Source organism: Manacus candei, unplaced genomic scaffold, assembly GCF_025592945.1.
Source record: "Manacus candei isolate 608988 ecotype Guabito, Panama unplaced genomic scaffold, ASM2559294v1 h1tg000023l, whole genome shotgun sequence".
NCBI lineage: Eukaryota > Metazoa > Chordata > Aves > Passeriformes > Pipridae > Manacus > Manacus candei.
The window spans coordinates 990,441-1,002,917 of NW_026138071.1; the positions used below are offsets into that span (position 1 = coordinate 990,441).

At 39.7% G+C, this 12,477-nt stretch overlaps 1 protein-coding gene across 3 annotated transcripts in view; it reads left to right on the plus strand.

Moving 5' to 3' along the window:
* Positions 1-12,477, plus strand: part of OSBPL11 (oxysterol binding protein like 11) — a 40,602-nt gene that overhangs the window by 9,727 nt on the left and 18,398 nt on the right. For all 3 annotated transcript variants that reach the window (XM_051787867.1, XM_051787868.1, XM_051787870.1), the window contains 4 exons: positions 6,053-6,121; positions 6,825-7,000; positions 7,793-7,872; positions 8,882-9,064. In XM_051787867.1, the coding sequence (XP_051643827.1) occupies positions 6,053-6,121; positions 6,825-7,000; positions 7,793-7,872; positions 8,882-9,064 (508 nt within the window). The remainder of the gene's footprint in view (positions 1-6,052; positions 6,122-6,824; positions 7,001-7,792; positions 7,873-8,881; positions 9,065-12,477) is intronic.

The following is a 12,477-nucleotide window of genomic DNA, read 5'->3' on the forward strand; positions in this document are numbered from 1 at the left end:
AGGATGTGTGTGTTGCTAGCATGCTTGCAGCCAAGCGGTGTTCCAAAGTATCCCCAGGGTCTACTGTTGATGTTCTTGTGATAGTGTTGGACCGCTTTTCCTTGCACTTGTGTTCTTGGTTTCTAAATTTATAACTGAGTAGTCAAACACATGAGCTGAAGAACAGGAGCTCTGCTGCCACTTTACAGTTCCCTGTAGGGCACTGCTGATGAATTGCACAGCAAGGTTAGATTTTTTTTTTCTTTTTTCCAAAAGCTGTTTGGAAAAGCAGAGGTAATGTATTGATGTAGATACTCTGTAAGCAACCGATGCTTCTGCCTTACCTTGTTAGGGGTACTGGGGAGCCTGCTTTTGCACCACTGAGCTGTGGGACTGGAGTGTGCTTAATTTGGTGGTGGTTTCTTGGGGGCAAGTCATCTTTGCAGTTGCAAAAGACATGCCCAAACTGTCTATTGCTGACATAGTTGTTTGGGATTTTTTTCCCCCTTTTTATTCTCCCCTACACTTCCCCTCTGTGTAAGGAAAAGGGGAATCAGTGCATTGTAGATAAGCACTTTGCAGTGCCCAGTGAGCAAAAAACAGGCTGTTGCCAACAGTGACCCTGTGGGCAGACAGAGACGAACAAGTTCAGTGAAAATGGTTATTGCTTTTTCCAAACTGTATAGTCAAAATCACTAATTGGTTTGCACTCTTACAATCCCAGTTTCTTTCTTTTCTTTTCTTTATGCTTTGATATCTTTTAATATGAAGATGGTCTCTTTCACCAGAATTTTGCATTTTGCTGTGAGCTCAGTAGGAAGAAGTGTCTTCCCTTGGCCAGGGTCCTAAGGCACCATGTTGGTGCTGGCAGCTCTGGAGGCTGGATCCCCCTTCAGGAGCCCTTCCTCACATCTTCATGGGCTGGATCCTCCTTCAGGAGCCCTCCCTGACATCTGCATGGGCTCCAAATTCCTGGCCATCCTTCCTGCTGTGAGCAAATCCACACATACTTGGATGCTGCTTGTAGTCAGGCCTTACGCAAGTCTGTGGGGAAGCCTTTGGCAGCTGCCTCTGCTCTTCAAGCAGCTGTTGGGTCTTCAGAGACTTGGCTGCTCAAAGTATCCCACGTGGTGCTGTCTGGGTCCCAGCAAAATTAAAATCATCTGAAGGGCAGTCTTGGAACTATTGTGTAATGGCTTTCCAGATGGGTGTAATTTTGCGCCACTGCTTGCAGTGATTTGTTTGTGGGGGGCTTTTGGGGAGAGCTGCATGTGAGGTGTATGAAAAAAGGGTGGAGAAACCTTTTGCATCACTGTTTCTTCTAGGAGAAAATGTTGTCCCAGTACATGTCAGGTGTGAGCCTGGGTGTCTTGGCAGAAGCTGCTGAAAGACGTCATTGTGGGACTGCTGTTCCTCAGTATCTGTTCAAGGCTTGGGTGCTGCATGTAAACAGGATACAGGGGAATTTGACCTGACTGTCACTATCTTGTTTCTCCCCTGGGACAAGAGACCACCCTGCAAGGCACTGACAGCTGCTGCAACTTAAAGAGTCATGCTAGAAAAGGATGAGTAGAACTAGAAAAGGATAAATAAGCTAACAATGATCCTTTGTGAGTCCTTTATTCCTATTGTATTTTAGTGACATGTAGATATGTAGAAATCCGGCTTGTGGGAAACATCTTTGACTTAGGGGATGGATAGTTTTCTGGAACGAATATGAACAGATGTGTAATTGTTCATAGAATTCTGTCATTTGCTTAGGTGGACAGTTTCAGTCCCTCTCATAATATTTATAAACTAAACAAGTGTGAGAAATGGGAAGTCAAGTTCAGTGGTGTTCAGCATTTTGGAAAAAAACCCAGATTTTAGGAGGTGGTGGTTGTGCTGAGCTGGAGTTCAGATGTTTCTGAGACAAGTTTCTGCATAATTTTTTCCTAGGTTGTGATTTGTATAGTATCCTCACTTAAAGTCACTTAAAGTAGCCCAGCAAAGTTAAAATCAATTTTATTTTTTTTTTAATCCTTAAGGCTATGACATGTCTGTTGCAACATTTCCTTTCTTTGACAGGACATGTGAATTTCAACAGAAATAGGGCCTTTAGGAGTTGTTGACTCATTATTGCTGTTCCTCTGACAATCTGAGACTGTGATGAGCCTTTTGGATAGCAACAACAGCATCTTGGCTATGGAAAGATACACATACCCATGGGTGCATGTACATGCATGTAGGCAACACTGTGAATGCAAAGGTCTTACTAAAGTTGGGAAAAATCCCAATGTAGCCAGGCTTCAGTGTCAGTGTTGAGATAAGTTGTTCAGTGTTTTGTGTCAAGTTCACTTCCAAAATCTCTTTGGTCGAAGTCAAAAACCCCAATGTGGGGAATTGTGAAGGCTTTTGAAGTGCATGGGTGACTTTGAAACAGGTTTTACCAGCACTGTTTCTAATGAAACAATAGTAAGGGCTGTAAGGAAAACCTTACTCATATTTTACAAACTGTGGTTATCTGTGAGTAGAGCCACTGCCTGAACCTCAACCTCTTGTTCCCAAAGTCTACCATCTTAAAGCCTTTTGTACTGCTCTGTAGAGCTTTGCTGTTAATTCCATACTAGTGAAATATTACTGGGTTTTCTGTGGTTGTTATTTGGAATTTTTTTTAGAATATTAACTGTCTTACAATACTGCTTTAGCAACAACAAATATCTTAGTTTAACTTTTACTGCAGAGACACTCATCTTAAAATTCTTGAAGAAATGCTCTAGTTATAATCCCTGGCCTTGTTCATAAGTAATACTGAGAATATTTTCCAGTATTCATAGGAAAGTACTAGTGCTTACCCAGAAGATTAGGAGGTTAACTGTAGTTCTGTCCTGTGTTGTGTGCAGTTATGGAATTACTTTTTGTGAATTGTGATTTGCAGACTGGATTTAGATTTCTTCAGTGTATAAAATTGTTATTTAAAAACAAGCCTTAGTTTAAATGTTGAAAATTCCCTGCCCAACGTGGTGTGGGAATTTGTGCTCAGATAGTCTGAGTAGTGCCTATAAGGTCTGTGCTTTTACTCTTATATTTGGTTATTTGTTCACCCCTCGGCCCTTATGCTGTCACGGGAAATATTTGCAGTATCAGCCAAGTTTTTCCTTACCCTTGCCAGGCAGGCGGTCTGTTACTGGCATGGGTGCTAAAAGTTTGTCCAGCCTTTGGCAGGGTGAAAGCTAAATACAATCTTTTGGGTTTGTGCAGTTCTAATGCAGATGCATAAGCACAATTAAGGAGGAAAATAATTCAATCGATATTGTCCAAGAGGCGGCTCATTTAGCAGGGACCTCTTCTCATGCTCCATCTCTTTGGACTTTGGCTCTTCTAATGTCCTCCTAATCTCCCACAGTTTAGTCTCATCCCTGGCAGTGAGTGGGAGGTACCTGCTGAATGTACTTCTGGGCTTCACCTTGTCCATTGAGTTATAGCTCTTCTGTTTGAGATATGGGGTTTGGGAACCCCCTGTGTGAAGAGTCAGGGATTCTGGAACACAGCTGGTTGGTGTGTTTAACATCATGCACTCGTGTTCATTTGCTGCAAAGTGCTCCTTTCAGATTGGCAGTGCTCACATTGCTGGGGGTGACTGGCTTGTTTGTCCTCAGTCACTTTTTCAGACTTCTGTGGGGGGATGTTTTCAAAGCCTTTCAGTTGAACCCTCCAACTTTTGGGACTCATGAGGCTAGAGATAGAAGTTTTTGAAGAGGGGGCATTGGGAGAAATTTGGGTATAGTCAAAATGAAAATCCAAGTGAAGAGGAACATGCAGATGAAGGCAAAATGTAGTCAAGTGGTCATTTGATATGGAAGTACATCACCAGGAGAGCTGCACTCCCTGCTACAGTGGCTTTTTCCTTTTTCCGAAGACTGACAAAATCAGCCATCTCATATGTCAAAAAGAAAAATGGTCAAATGATTTTAATCAAAGACTTTAATTTCCCGTTGTCAGATGAGTGGACTTCCCTGGGCCATACACATAGGTGTGCTGTATTCACTGCAGTCCGAAGTTACTTTTCTAATTTTTCTTGGGTTCTGTTAAAGGTTCCTCTGATTTAGGCACTTCAGTTAATGGGAGAGCACAGTGCCTCTAGCCCGAATTGCAGGGTTGTGTACGATGTCTCATTGAAAAGCAGGAGTGAAGCTTGCATTCACTAAAACTGAAAAACAGTTAGCTGTGACTAGGGACGATTTTCTGACGATTAAAACCCAAGCTCATACATTTTTATGACTATGCAATCTCATAACATTCAGCTAAATTAAGGCAGTGAGGAAGTCTAAACTGTACTTCCCTTGTATGCCAATAATAACAAATGAGAGGCGTCTGCAGAGGATGAGTTTGATTATGTCTCCTTTAGCTTTTCATACATTTTCATACATTTAAAATACACGATAGCCTGAACACCCTCTGCTCTCCTTGGTTTTACTTTTATCCTTAGTAACACTTAATGAGCTATTAGAAATTAAATTCCTAGATAGTCCTACTGGCTGCTCTCCACTGCAGGATATTACTGCAATTCTGATTGCTACTGTAGTAGCTAGAATGTGTATTTTTGCTTTTAAATCAGTAACTTGTTTTTCCTTAAAAATATATACATTCTTGCATCTCTTGTTTGAGTAGTAATACGGAATGAGAGTGATTTACTCTGTTGCTGTTTTCATTAGTGTCGTCCTAAATGGCTTCCCTTAGGGTGAAACAGTGTAACATTACATTTATCAAATTGGCAGGTATCTAATTAATCTGGTGATACTGACACTGTGTATAAATGAGGTGTAGAAAGCAGCTTCAGCTGTTATTTGAAATTTACTTCCATACTTAGTCAAACTGTGTTTGCAACCAAGACCCACTAATAGAGATGATCCCTTGGCTGTAGTAATCCTGTTTTTCCCCACTTTTCCCCTTTCGCTGATATGGCACTACTTTGACCTTTTTATGACCAAGACAGGCTGCTGCTCCATTGGACTCTGAATAATTTCATTTGATCTTCAACATACTATGAACTACCAAAATTTTAACTTAAAATCTAAATAAGATTAGTTAAATACAATTTTTTTTTAAAAAAAGCAAATAATGTCTGATATTTGGGTTCATTGAAATAATAGGAACTCCTCATGCTGGAGACCTGAATTGTCTATCCAAGAGTGTGTTCTTCACTGTAGGATTATGCCCTGCTGTAAGAGGCGAGGGCATTGAGGTGGCATTTCTAGAACTGTGGGAACATACAGCATAAAACAGGTCTTTAAACTGTGATCTTAAAGTGAGTAGTTTGTAGCCATAGCACTTGTAAGCCTTATTTAGGGCAACTGATTTTCAGAAGCAGCAATGTATTTTGCCTGTATATGCAATGCCAAAATGACTTCGATGGATTCTCATTTTTGGTGGATGTTGCAAGTTCAGTCTTTGAAAAAGAAACTACCTGATTTTCCTGCCAGGCCAGAGGAGGAGATGTTTTGGCTCCTGCTTTAGATTTCAGAATATGTTGATGTGACTGCACCTGCATGTTGTGTTCTGTAGAACATCTGTTTGGGAGTGTGACTGTTTGTGCAGGGAGAAGGGTGCTGGGCATTAGGGATTAATAACACCACACTGGTGTAGGACCACCTGTGGACTGTTTTGTTGGTGACCATGATAAAGGTTCTGTTGAAAAGCTTGTGAAAGTGAATTTTGTTCAGGCGTCCAAAAATAGAAAGCTTACTTAGAAGAGGGAGTGGGAACCAGAAGCAGCATGGATACTAAGTCTTTAATTACCTGAAACTTGTAAAAATGTGTCCAGAAGTGCCTGTTGAATAAAACAAGTATTGCTGAAGCTAATTATGATTTGAAATTATTTGGAATTTAGTAAATATAGTTAAAATGTCTTTAAGAAATTATTTTAGGAACGAGACTGGAAAATCTGTGAGGTGTAGCTTTATTAAAATGATAGTGCCCTTCTAAAAATGAAGATGAAAATTCATCATCTGAGAACAGATGATGATGATCAGAAGCTGGGAAGATCTAAAATATGTTTACTGTTGGCTGATTGCTTTTCTCTCTCTTTTGATAGTGATCACATGGAAAATATTTATGGCTACTTAATGAAATACACCAATCTTGTCACTGGCTGGCAATATCGGTAAGTCTTTTATGGTGCTTTTTGGTAATGTTGGTCTCTGCAGCATCTAAATGAACAGGTTTCAGATTTTTTTAATAATACTTGGATTTCCCTATTTCTCTTAGACAAACTTTTTGCAAGAGTCTTATGCTTTTCTCAGTATAGATTAAGCTAATGTGTATGTGAATTATATTTGTACTAAGACATGAATAAAAAAAGGCGTAGGAAGCAGTTAAGTCATTTGGTGGCTTGTAACTAAGCTTGTATGTGTAAAAAGCGTTTACAGCATTAGGTTTTTTGTCCTTTTCCATTAAAAAATATTGTCTTTGTGTTTTCTGTTGAGTCTTCAGCTTTTTGCTAAGTCATGCCATCATTAAAAAAAAATATTGAAGACTTCTTTACTTCAAATTCAAACAAGCTTTTTCCTTTAGTTCTCCAGGATGTCTGTCTGGCCTGCAATAACTTGATTTTCTATGTCAGGTGAAATTCTCTGGTCAGGTTTCCTGTTTGGTCCTGTTATTAGACCAACACAATGCAACCAAATTAATATTGGAGAGACTACACTGGCCAATTGCCTGACTCAAGTCATTAAGTCCCAATGCCATCTGTGCCAACTTGTAATGAAAGTATTGACTTCTCCCAGTACCACCACCCTCACAAAACAAAAACAAAAAAGGAAAAGGAGCAGGTTTTATTTAGTGTATTTGCTTTGTTGTCATTGCAGGTTTTTTGTGTTAAACAATGATGCTGGCCTGCTGGAGTACTTTGTGAATGAGCAGTCCAGACATCTAAAGCCCAGGGGTACCCTGCAGCTGGCTGGGGCTGTCATTTCACCCAGTGACGAGGACTCTCACACCTTCACAGTCAACGCTGCCAGTGGGGAGCAGTATAAACTAAGAGGTAGGACCTGGATTCTTGGGCAGGGGATTCTTCCACTAGGGGACAGTCCTGGCTCTCACCTGTGGCTGCTTGGCTGGCCTTGGCTGCACAGCCCAGGAGAGAGAACTTGTTTGCAGACTGCTGCAGTGGGAATTGTGTGCAAAACTTTTCATCCCGCTCTTCTTTATGGATAGTTCCCTAATATTTGGGTTTCATGACCTTCAGAAGACCCAGAACTTCATATGTGTAGAGGGGGGTTTAATCTCCATGTATAGTGTCCTTAAATTGTACTGATTCAAAGTTTCTAAGTCATTGTAGGTGACAGCACTGTGTGGATGCTTGGCAGAGAACTGTATTATTCCTAATGTTCAGCTTGTTAACTGCCTCGTGGTGGTTATAAAATCCCATTCTCTGATTTTGTAGGCTACAGAAATCTGGGCTAATAACTTTTAGTATTTCTTTCCTTGTAGGTTTGCTGTCATTTTCTAATTCAGGGTACCTTACTCTTATTCCAGGAAAGTGTTTCATGTTGTTAGCTGATGATATGTGTGAGGGGAGTTATGGTTTGTTGATTTTTTTTTTCCCAATTAATTTTGTAACAAAAAAACAACAAGAAAGAAAGAAAAAGTATATACTATTTATGCTGAACTTGCTTTAGTATTATAGTTATTACATGTGAACAGGTTTTAGATTTAAAAAAAATATTATTTCTCACTGTTAAAATCTTGCAAGTGTTTTAAAGAATGAACCAGTCTTTTTTGTCCCTACTTTGAAATGTCTTCAGACATAATCCTTTTGGTTTGCTTTTGTTAGCTACTGATGCTAAAGAACGGCAGCACTGGGTTAGCAGGCTACAGATCTGCACACAGCATCACACGGAAGCTATTGGAAAGGTATGACTGATATTTTCATGGGCAGAAATAATTTAGGCTGGTAGAAGTAGTTGCAATTACAACTATCCTGCCATCTAAGACAAATATTACGAAAGGGCCCATGGTTGGGCTTGAAATTTGTGTCAAAGAACGTTTTTCTGTGTAATAGATGACTTGTAATAGGCATATGCTCTAGGAATGAAACAGAGTGAAGTCCATTAGCCTCTGAAGAGCTGAGTGAGCAGGTGATGCTGAGCTGGTATTTGAACAGGGAGCAGAGATGAAAGATCAGAGTATTAGCCCAGTATTTTTCCAGTGGCCTTGCATGTTTTTTTTTTTAATGGATGAGGAAACAGGACTTCATGTTGTTGAAGCCCTTCCCTTTTGGGAGCTTTGCTTTTTTTTTTTTTTTAACCTTTACTTTTCTTCTAAAAACCACTCAACAGCCCACAAATAAATTTAGGATGAATTCCCATGTTTGAGAAGCAAGTCCTCAACACTATATCTGGGTACTGTTGCTAACCAGCAATGTGGTGGTTGCAAATACAATGTATTTTATAGAACCTCCTGATTGGCATAACACCTGTTCTGATACCTGAACAAAGCCTTGCTTTTAAGTTACAATCAACATCTTGTAGCTGGCTTTGTTGTGAGAAATAAGTTCAATTAGTAGTTCTAAACAAAATTCCATTCTCTTAAATGTTAGCTCTATCCTTGCAGGACCTTTTAGGAGTCAATTTCTGGTACTGTTGCAGATCAAGGACTAATTTTCAAGTCAGAGAAGTGATACTTATTGATCAATCCAGTTTCACAGATTGATCCTAATTGGACTGTAAAACAGGGCAACTGGCAGCAGACAGTGTAAAATATTTAGCAGTTGCTACTAATAAGTTATTAGGGCTTTGTCATCTATCCTTGCTCTTTAAAAAATCAGGAATTAAGCTGTTCTGCTTTATCTTTCATATTAGAACATTTGTTGATTATTAGGATTAATTGTAAATGTTTCTCAATATGCTTATTTATTCACTAGAACAACCCTCCTCTGAAATCTCGCAGCTTCTCTCTTGCATCCCAAGGAAGCGCCAACTCTCCTGGTGTGCAGAGAAGACCCAGTCAAAATGCAGTTTCCTTCTTCAGTGTTGGACATCACAGATTGCCAGCAGGAAAAAGAGTTCCCATTATGCAACCAGATCACCTTGTAGATGTTAGAGAGGTTTGTATGCTTTAAATCATCTTACAGTTTTTTGAGAGAGCTGTCATGTTGTTTGTAGGATTGTGCAGAAACCTGCTAGTCTTAGTTGGATGTATTGTCAGTAGCATGTCCTAAGCTATTACTGCACAGCTGTGTGAGGATAAGGAACTTGCCTTGGCTAATTGTAGAAGTATGTGGTGTTTATTCTGTGATTTTTGTGCTCTGCAACAGTATCCTGATGCTGAAGATAGAACTATGCATGTTCTCTTCCTTGCAAGTCCTGGCACTACAAGTGACAAGGGAATATCGTTAAGGAGGAAGTATGACATCATATACTGTGATGCTATTATACACTTTTCTTCCCATGTCAAGCTGTGGAAGAACTGACTAAGCTGTGCTTGTATCTCCTGTGACTGAGGAGAAGTTGGTCATGATTGATGTTTAAGAATAGTAATACCACTTTCTGGTATGCTGATTAATTTGGACAAATTGTCTAGGGAAGAGAGAGCAATTCAGAAGCCTGCTTTTTTTTTTCCACTACACATTCAGGTGTAGTCTATTTTGGGGGGAAAAACAGAAATAATTACTTTTCCATCTTGAGTGACAGAACAGACGGACTACTGGTTGATGGAACTTGTGAATATTTACGGGGTAGATTTTAGACCTTAGAATCTGTGAATCTCTCTGTTCACAGCAGACTGTTCTTGCAGATGTCTTGCAAAAGGGTAACTGCTGACATCCTGTTTTTATCCTCTAATAGCAGTAAAGTCTCCAATAGTACTAATGCAGAGACATGTGAAATCCTGCCAGGTACTCAGGAAAAATTCTAGCATTCCTCTGGCTTCTGTGTTTTGTAAGCTGTTTCATCTGCTTTATCTTGTGAAAGAGAAGTTTGTCTTCCAAATTCATTTTAGAACTGAAACCTTATAGGCAGTTGTTTTTCAGTTTGATTTTCAAGTTACCTCTTACTTGTGATAAACTTCTTAGTAGTGTGGTGCAACACTTACAGCATTTGGTGAACTTAAATAATACTTTCACTTTCCTACCTATTACATGAAAGCAGTGACAAGATAGAATACGGCATTAATATTTATAGAATTGATGCCAATAGCTCTCTGAGCAGTGTTTCTTTTTTGTTGTTATTGTATTTTGGTGTTTGAGAAACTGCCTTTAAATGAGGTAGTGTTTCAGAAATGGCTTTTTCACTTTTTGACTTTTCGAAAGGCGATATGGCATTCAAAATTTTAGGGAGGAAAGGTACGTGTGTGTGTGTGAGCTGGAGCACTGAAGCAGTGACTTGCATTCTCTAATTGGGATTCTCACTGGGTGGGAAGTAAAGTGGAATGATTTTTCTTGGCATTGCAAAGAGCACAGGAAACTATTTATGCTCTCTCTTGATTGCTACTGAGTTGGGAGACTCAGCATGATTATTTACCAACTTCAAAATTTTTGACCTGTACAGATGAAGAATCCTCAGTAGTAACAGCTTTTCTCAATGTTAGTTTGCTTGCCTTTTTTTTAAAGCTAAAATGCTTATTAGATACAATGCCTACTTTTTTATTTAAAGATATAGTTGAAATACTTCAAGGGCAGGTACGCACCTGTTACACCTGAGCATGATACAGCTTCAATACTTACAAATTCTGTTTGAGAAGCTGTGGGAAGAGCAACTTCTCTTTCAAAGGATCTGCTGGCTGCATGGTGACCTTTTTTGATTTTCCTATGAATTCCTATTGCTCTATAGCTGGGCCTTCTGTCAGTCTCTTTCCCTTTTACTTCCCCTCGTTCTTGGCTGAATATGTGTCACGCTGCTGACTTGGATACCTTGCAAAGCAGGAGATTTAAGAGGATCTTTATGCTGACTTGCACTAAATGCAGGTGTATGTGTTTGCAAAGTGAGAACAATTGCCTGTAAACTTCTCATTGATATTGCATTTTTAGTCACAGTGCTTTTCATCTTCTTGCACTACTTTATTTTTTTTTTTCCAAATCTGAGTGTATAAATAGGAAAAAACTTAGGACTGTTCAAAGTGTGTTGGTTGGAAGGGGAGATGTGCCTATTTGAACTGCAATGCTCAGCATAGCATGGCTTGTCCTGTTGTCTGACCTGATGCTGGAATGAAGTGCTTGGGTCCTACCACATAGTAAATTACTAACAGTGAAGGTCACCAGAAGGATCATCATGATTTGTCAGCTGACTGTCTGTGGATTTTGGTTTTTTTAATCCAACACACTTTTTCAAAGTACTGGAAAAAAACTGCACACAAAGACTTTTATCACGTTCATGACTGGAGGAAAAGGAGACATATGTTGTGATAGCAGTGGTGTGTTTGCATAGACAAGGCTGTATATAATTGTTTTACTAGCTTTCTGCCCTGTCAGCTCTAAGGCTGACTCTGCACAGTTAAACACTTCCAAAGAGCCAATGCTCTGTGCATTCACATGCTACATACCAAGCCCTTAAGTGTTCCAAATACCACATACCGTGACCTTGGATGAATACATGTTCCTTAAGTATTGCATAAAATCTTAAAATAGTTCCTAGAAGGGATTGCAGGCAGAAGTACTGAAAAAAAAATCCAGTAAGATACTGCTAGGATTGGTGAATTAAAAAGCTACGTAGTGCTGTAGCAGTTATAAATGCATTAATGCACCTTAGATTCTTTAAAGAAATTCTGCTGCTGCTCTGCTAAATCAATCTGTCTTTACATTTAACTCAACTGCCAGAACATGTAATGATTACAGAGCAGTGCTGTCCAGTTACATTGATATTTGTTGTTCTGCCCCAGAAAGGGGACTAGCATCCCTGTGATTCAAAGATCAGGTAATACTGTGTTTCTGTGAGTGCTGCTTGGTGGCTGGTGTGCTTTGCAAAGCACGTGTGGGCAAATGTTGTTACAGATTCTGTGATTTAAGGGTGTGGAGCTCTGTGTGAGGGCAGAAGGGAGCTAGGGGGGGAGAGCAAGGTGGACAATGACAACAGGACAACTGCAATTTGAACACATAATGAAGATGAAAATCCTGCTGGCTTTCTCCCCTCTCTGCAAAGTACATGGTAAGATAGTGATCCTGACTGTGGTGTCAGTGCAGGCAACAAATGATAATCCTTTATGGTTTGAGCCAAAATGAGTAATGTGGATTTTTCCTTTGAAGTACTGCATCTGTTCTTGTAGGGAATGAAAAGATCTTTATACCCACAGATAGCAGAGCCTTTTCCAGTCTGTGCAGAGCACGGAGTTTAATTACTTCTCACGCAGAGTGCATGTGGGGTTCCCCTCATCCTTATCAACTAGGCATGAAAGTGTTGATATTTGTTGCAGCAAGTCTCATGTTCAAATTCCTTCTTTTTTGAATGACTTCGATTATTCTTTTGCTTGTTAATAAGGTGCCATGTATTGCCATGGGAATTTCATTATGCATTTAATGACTCTGTA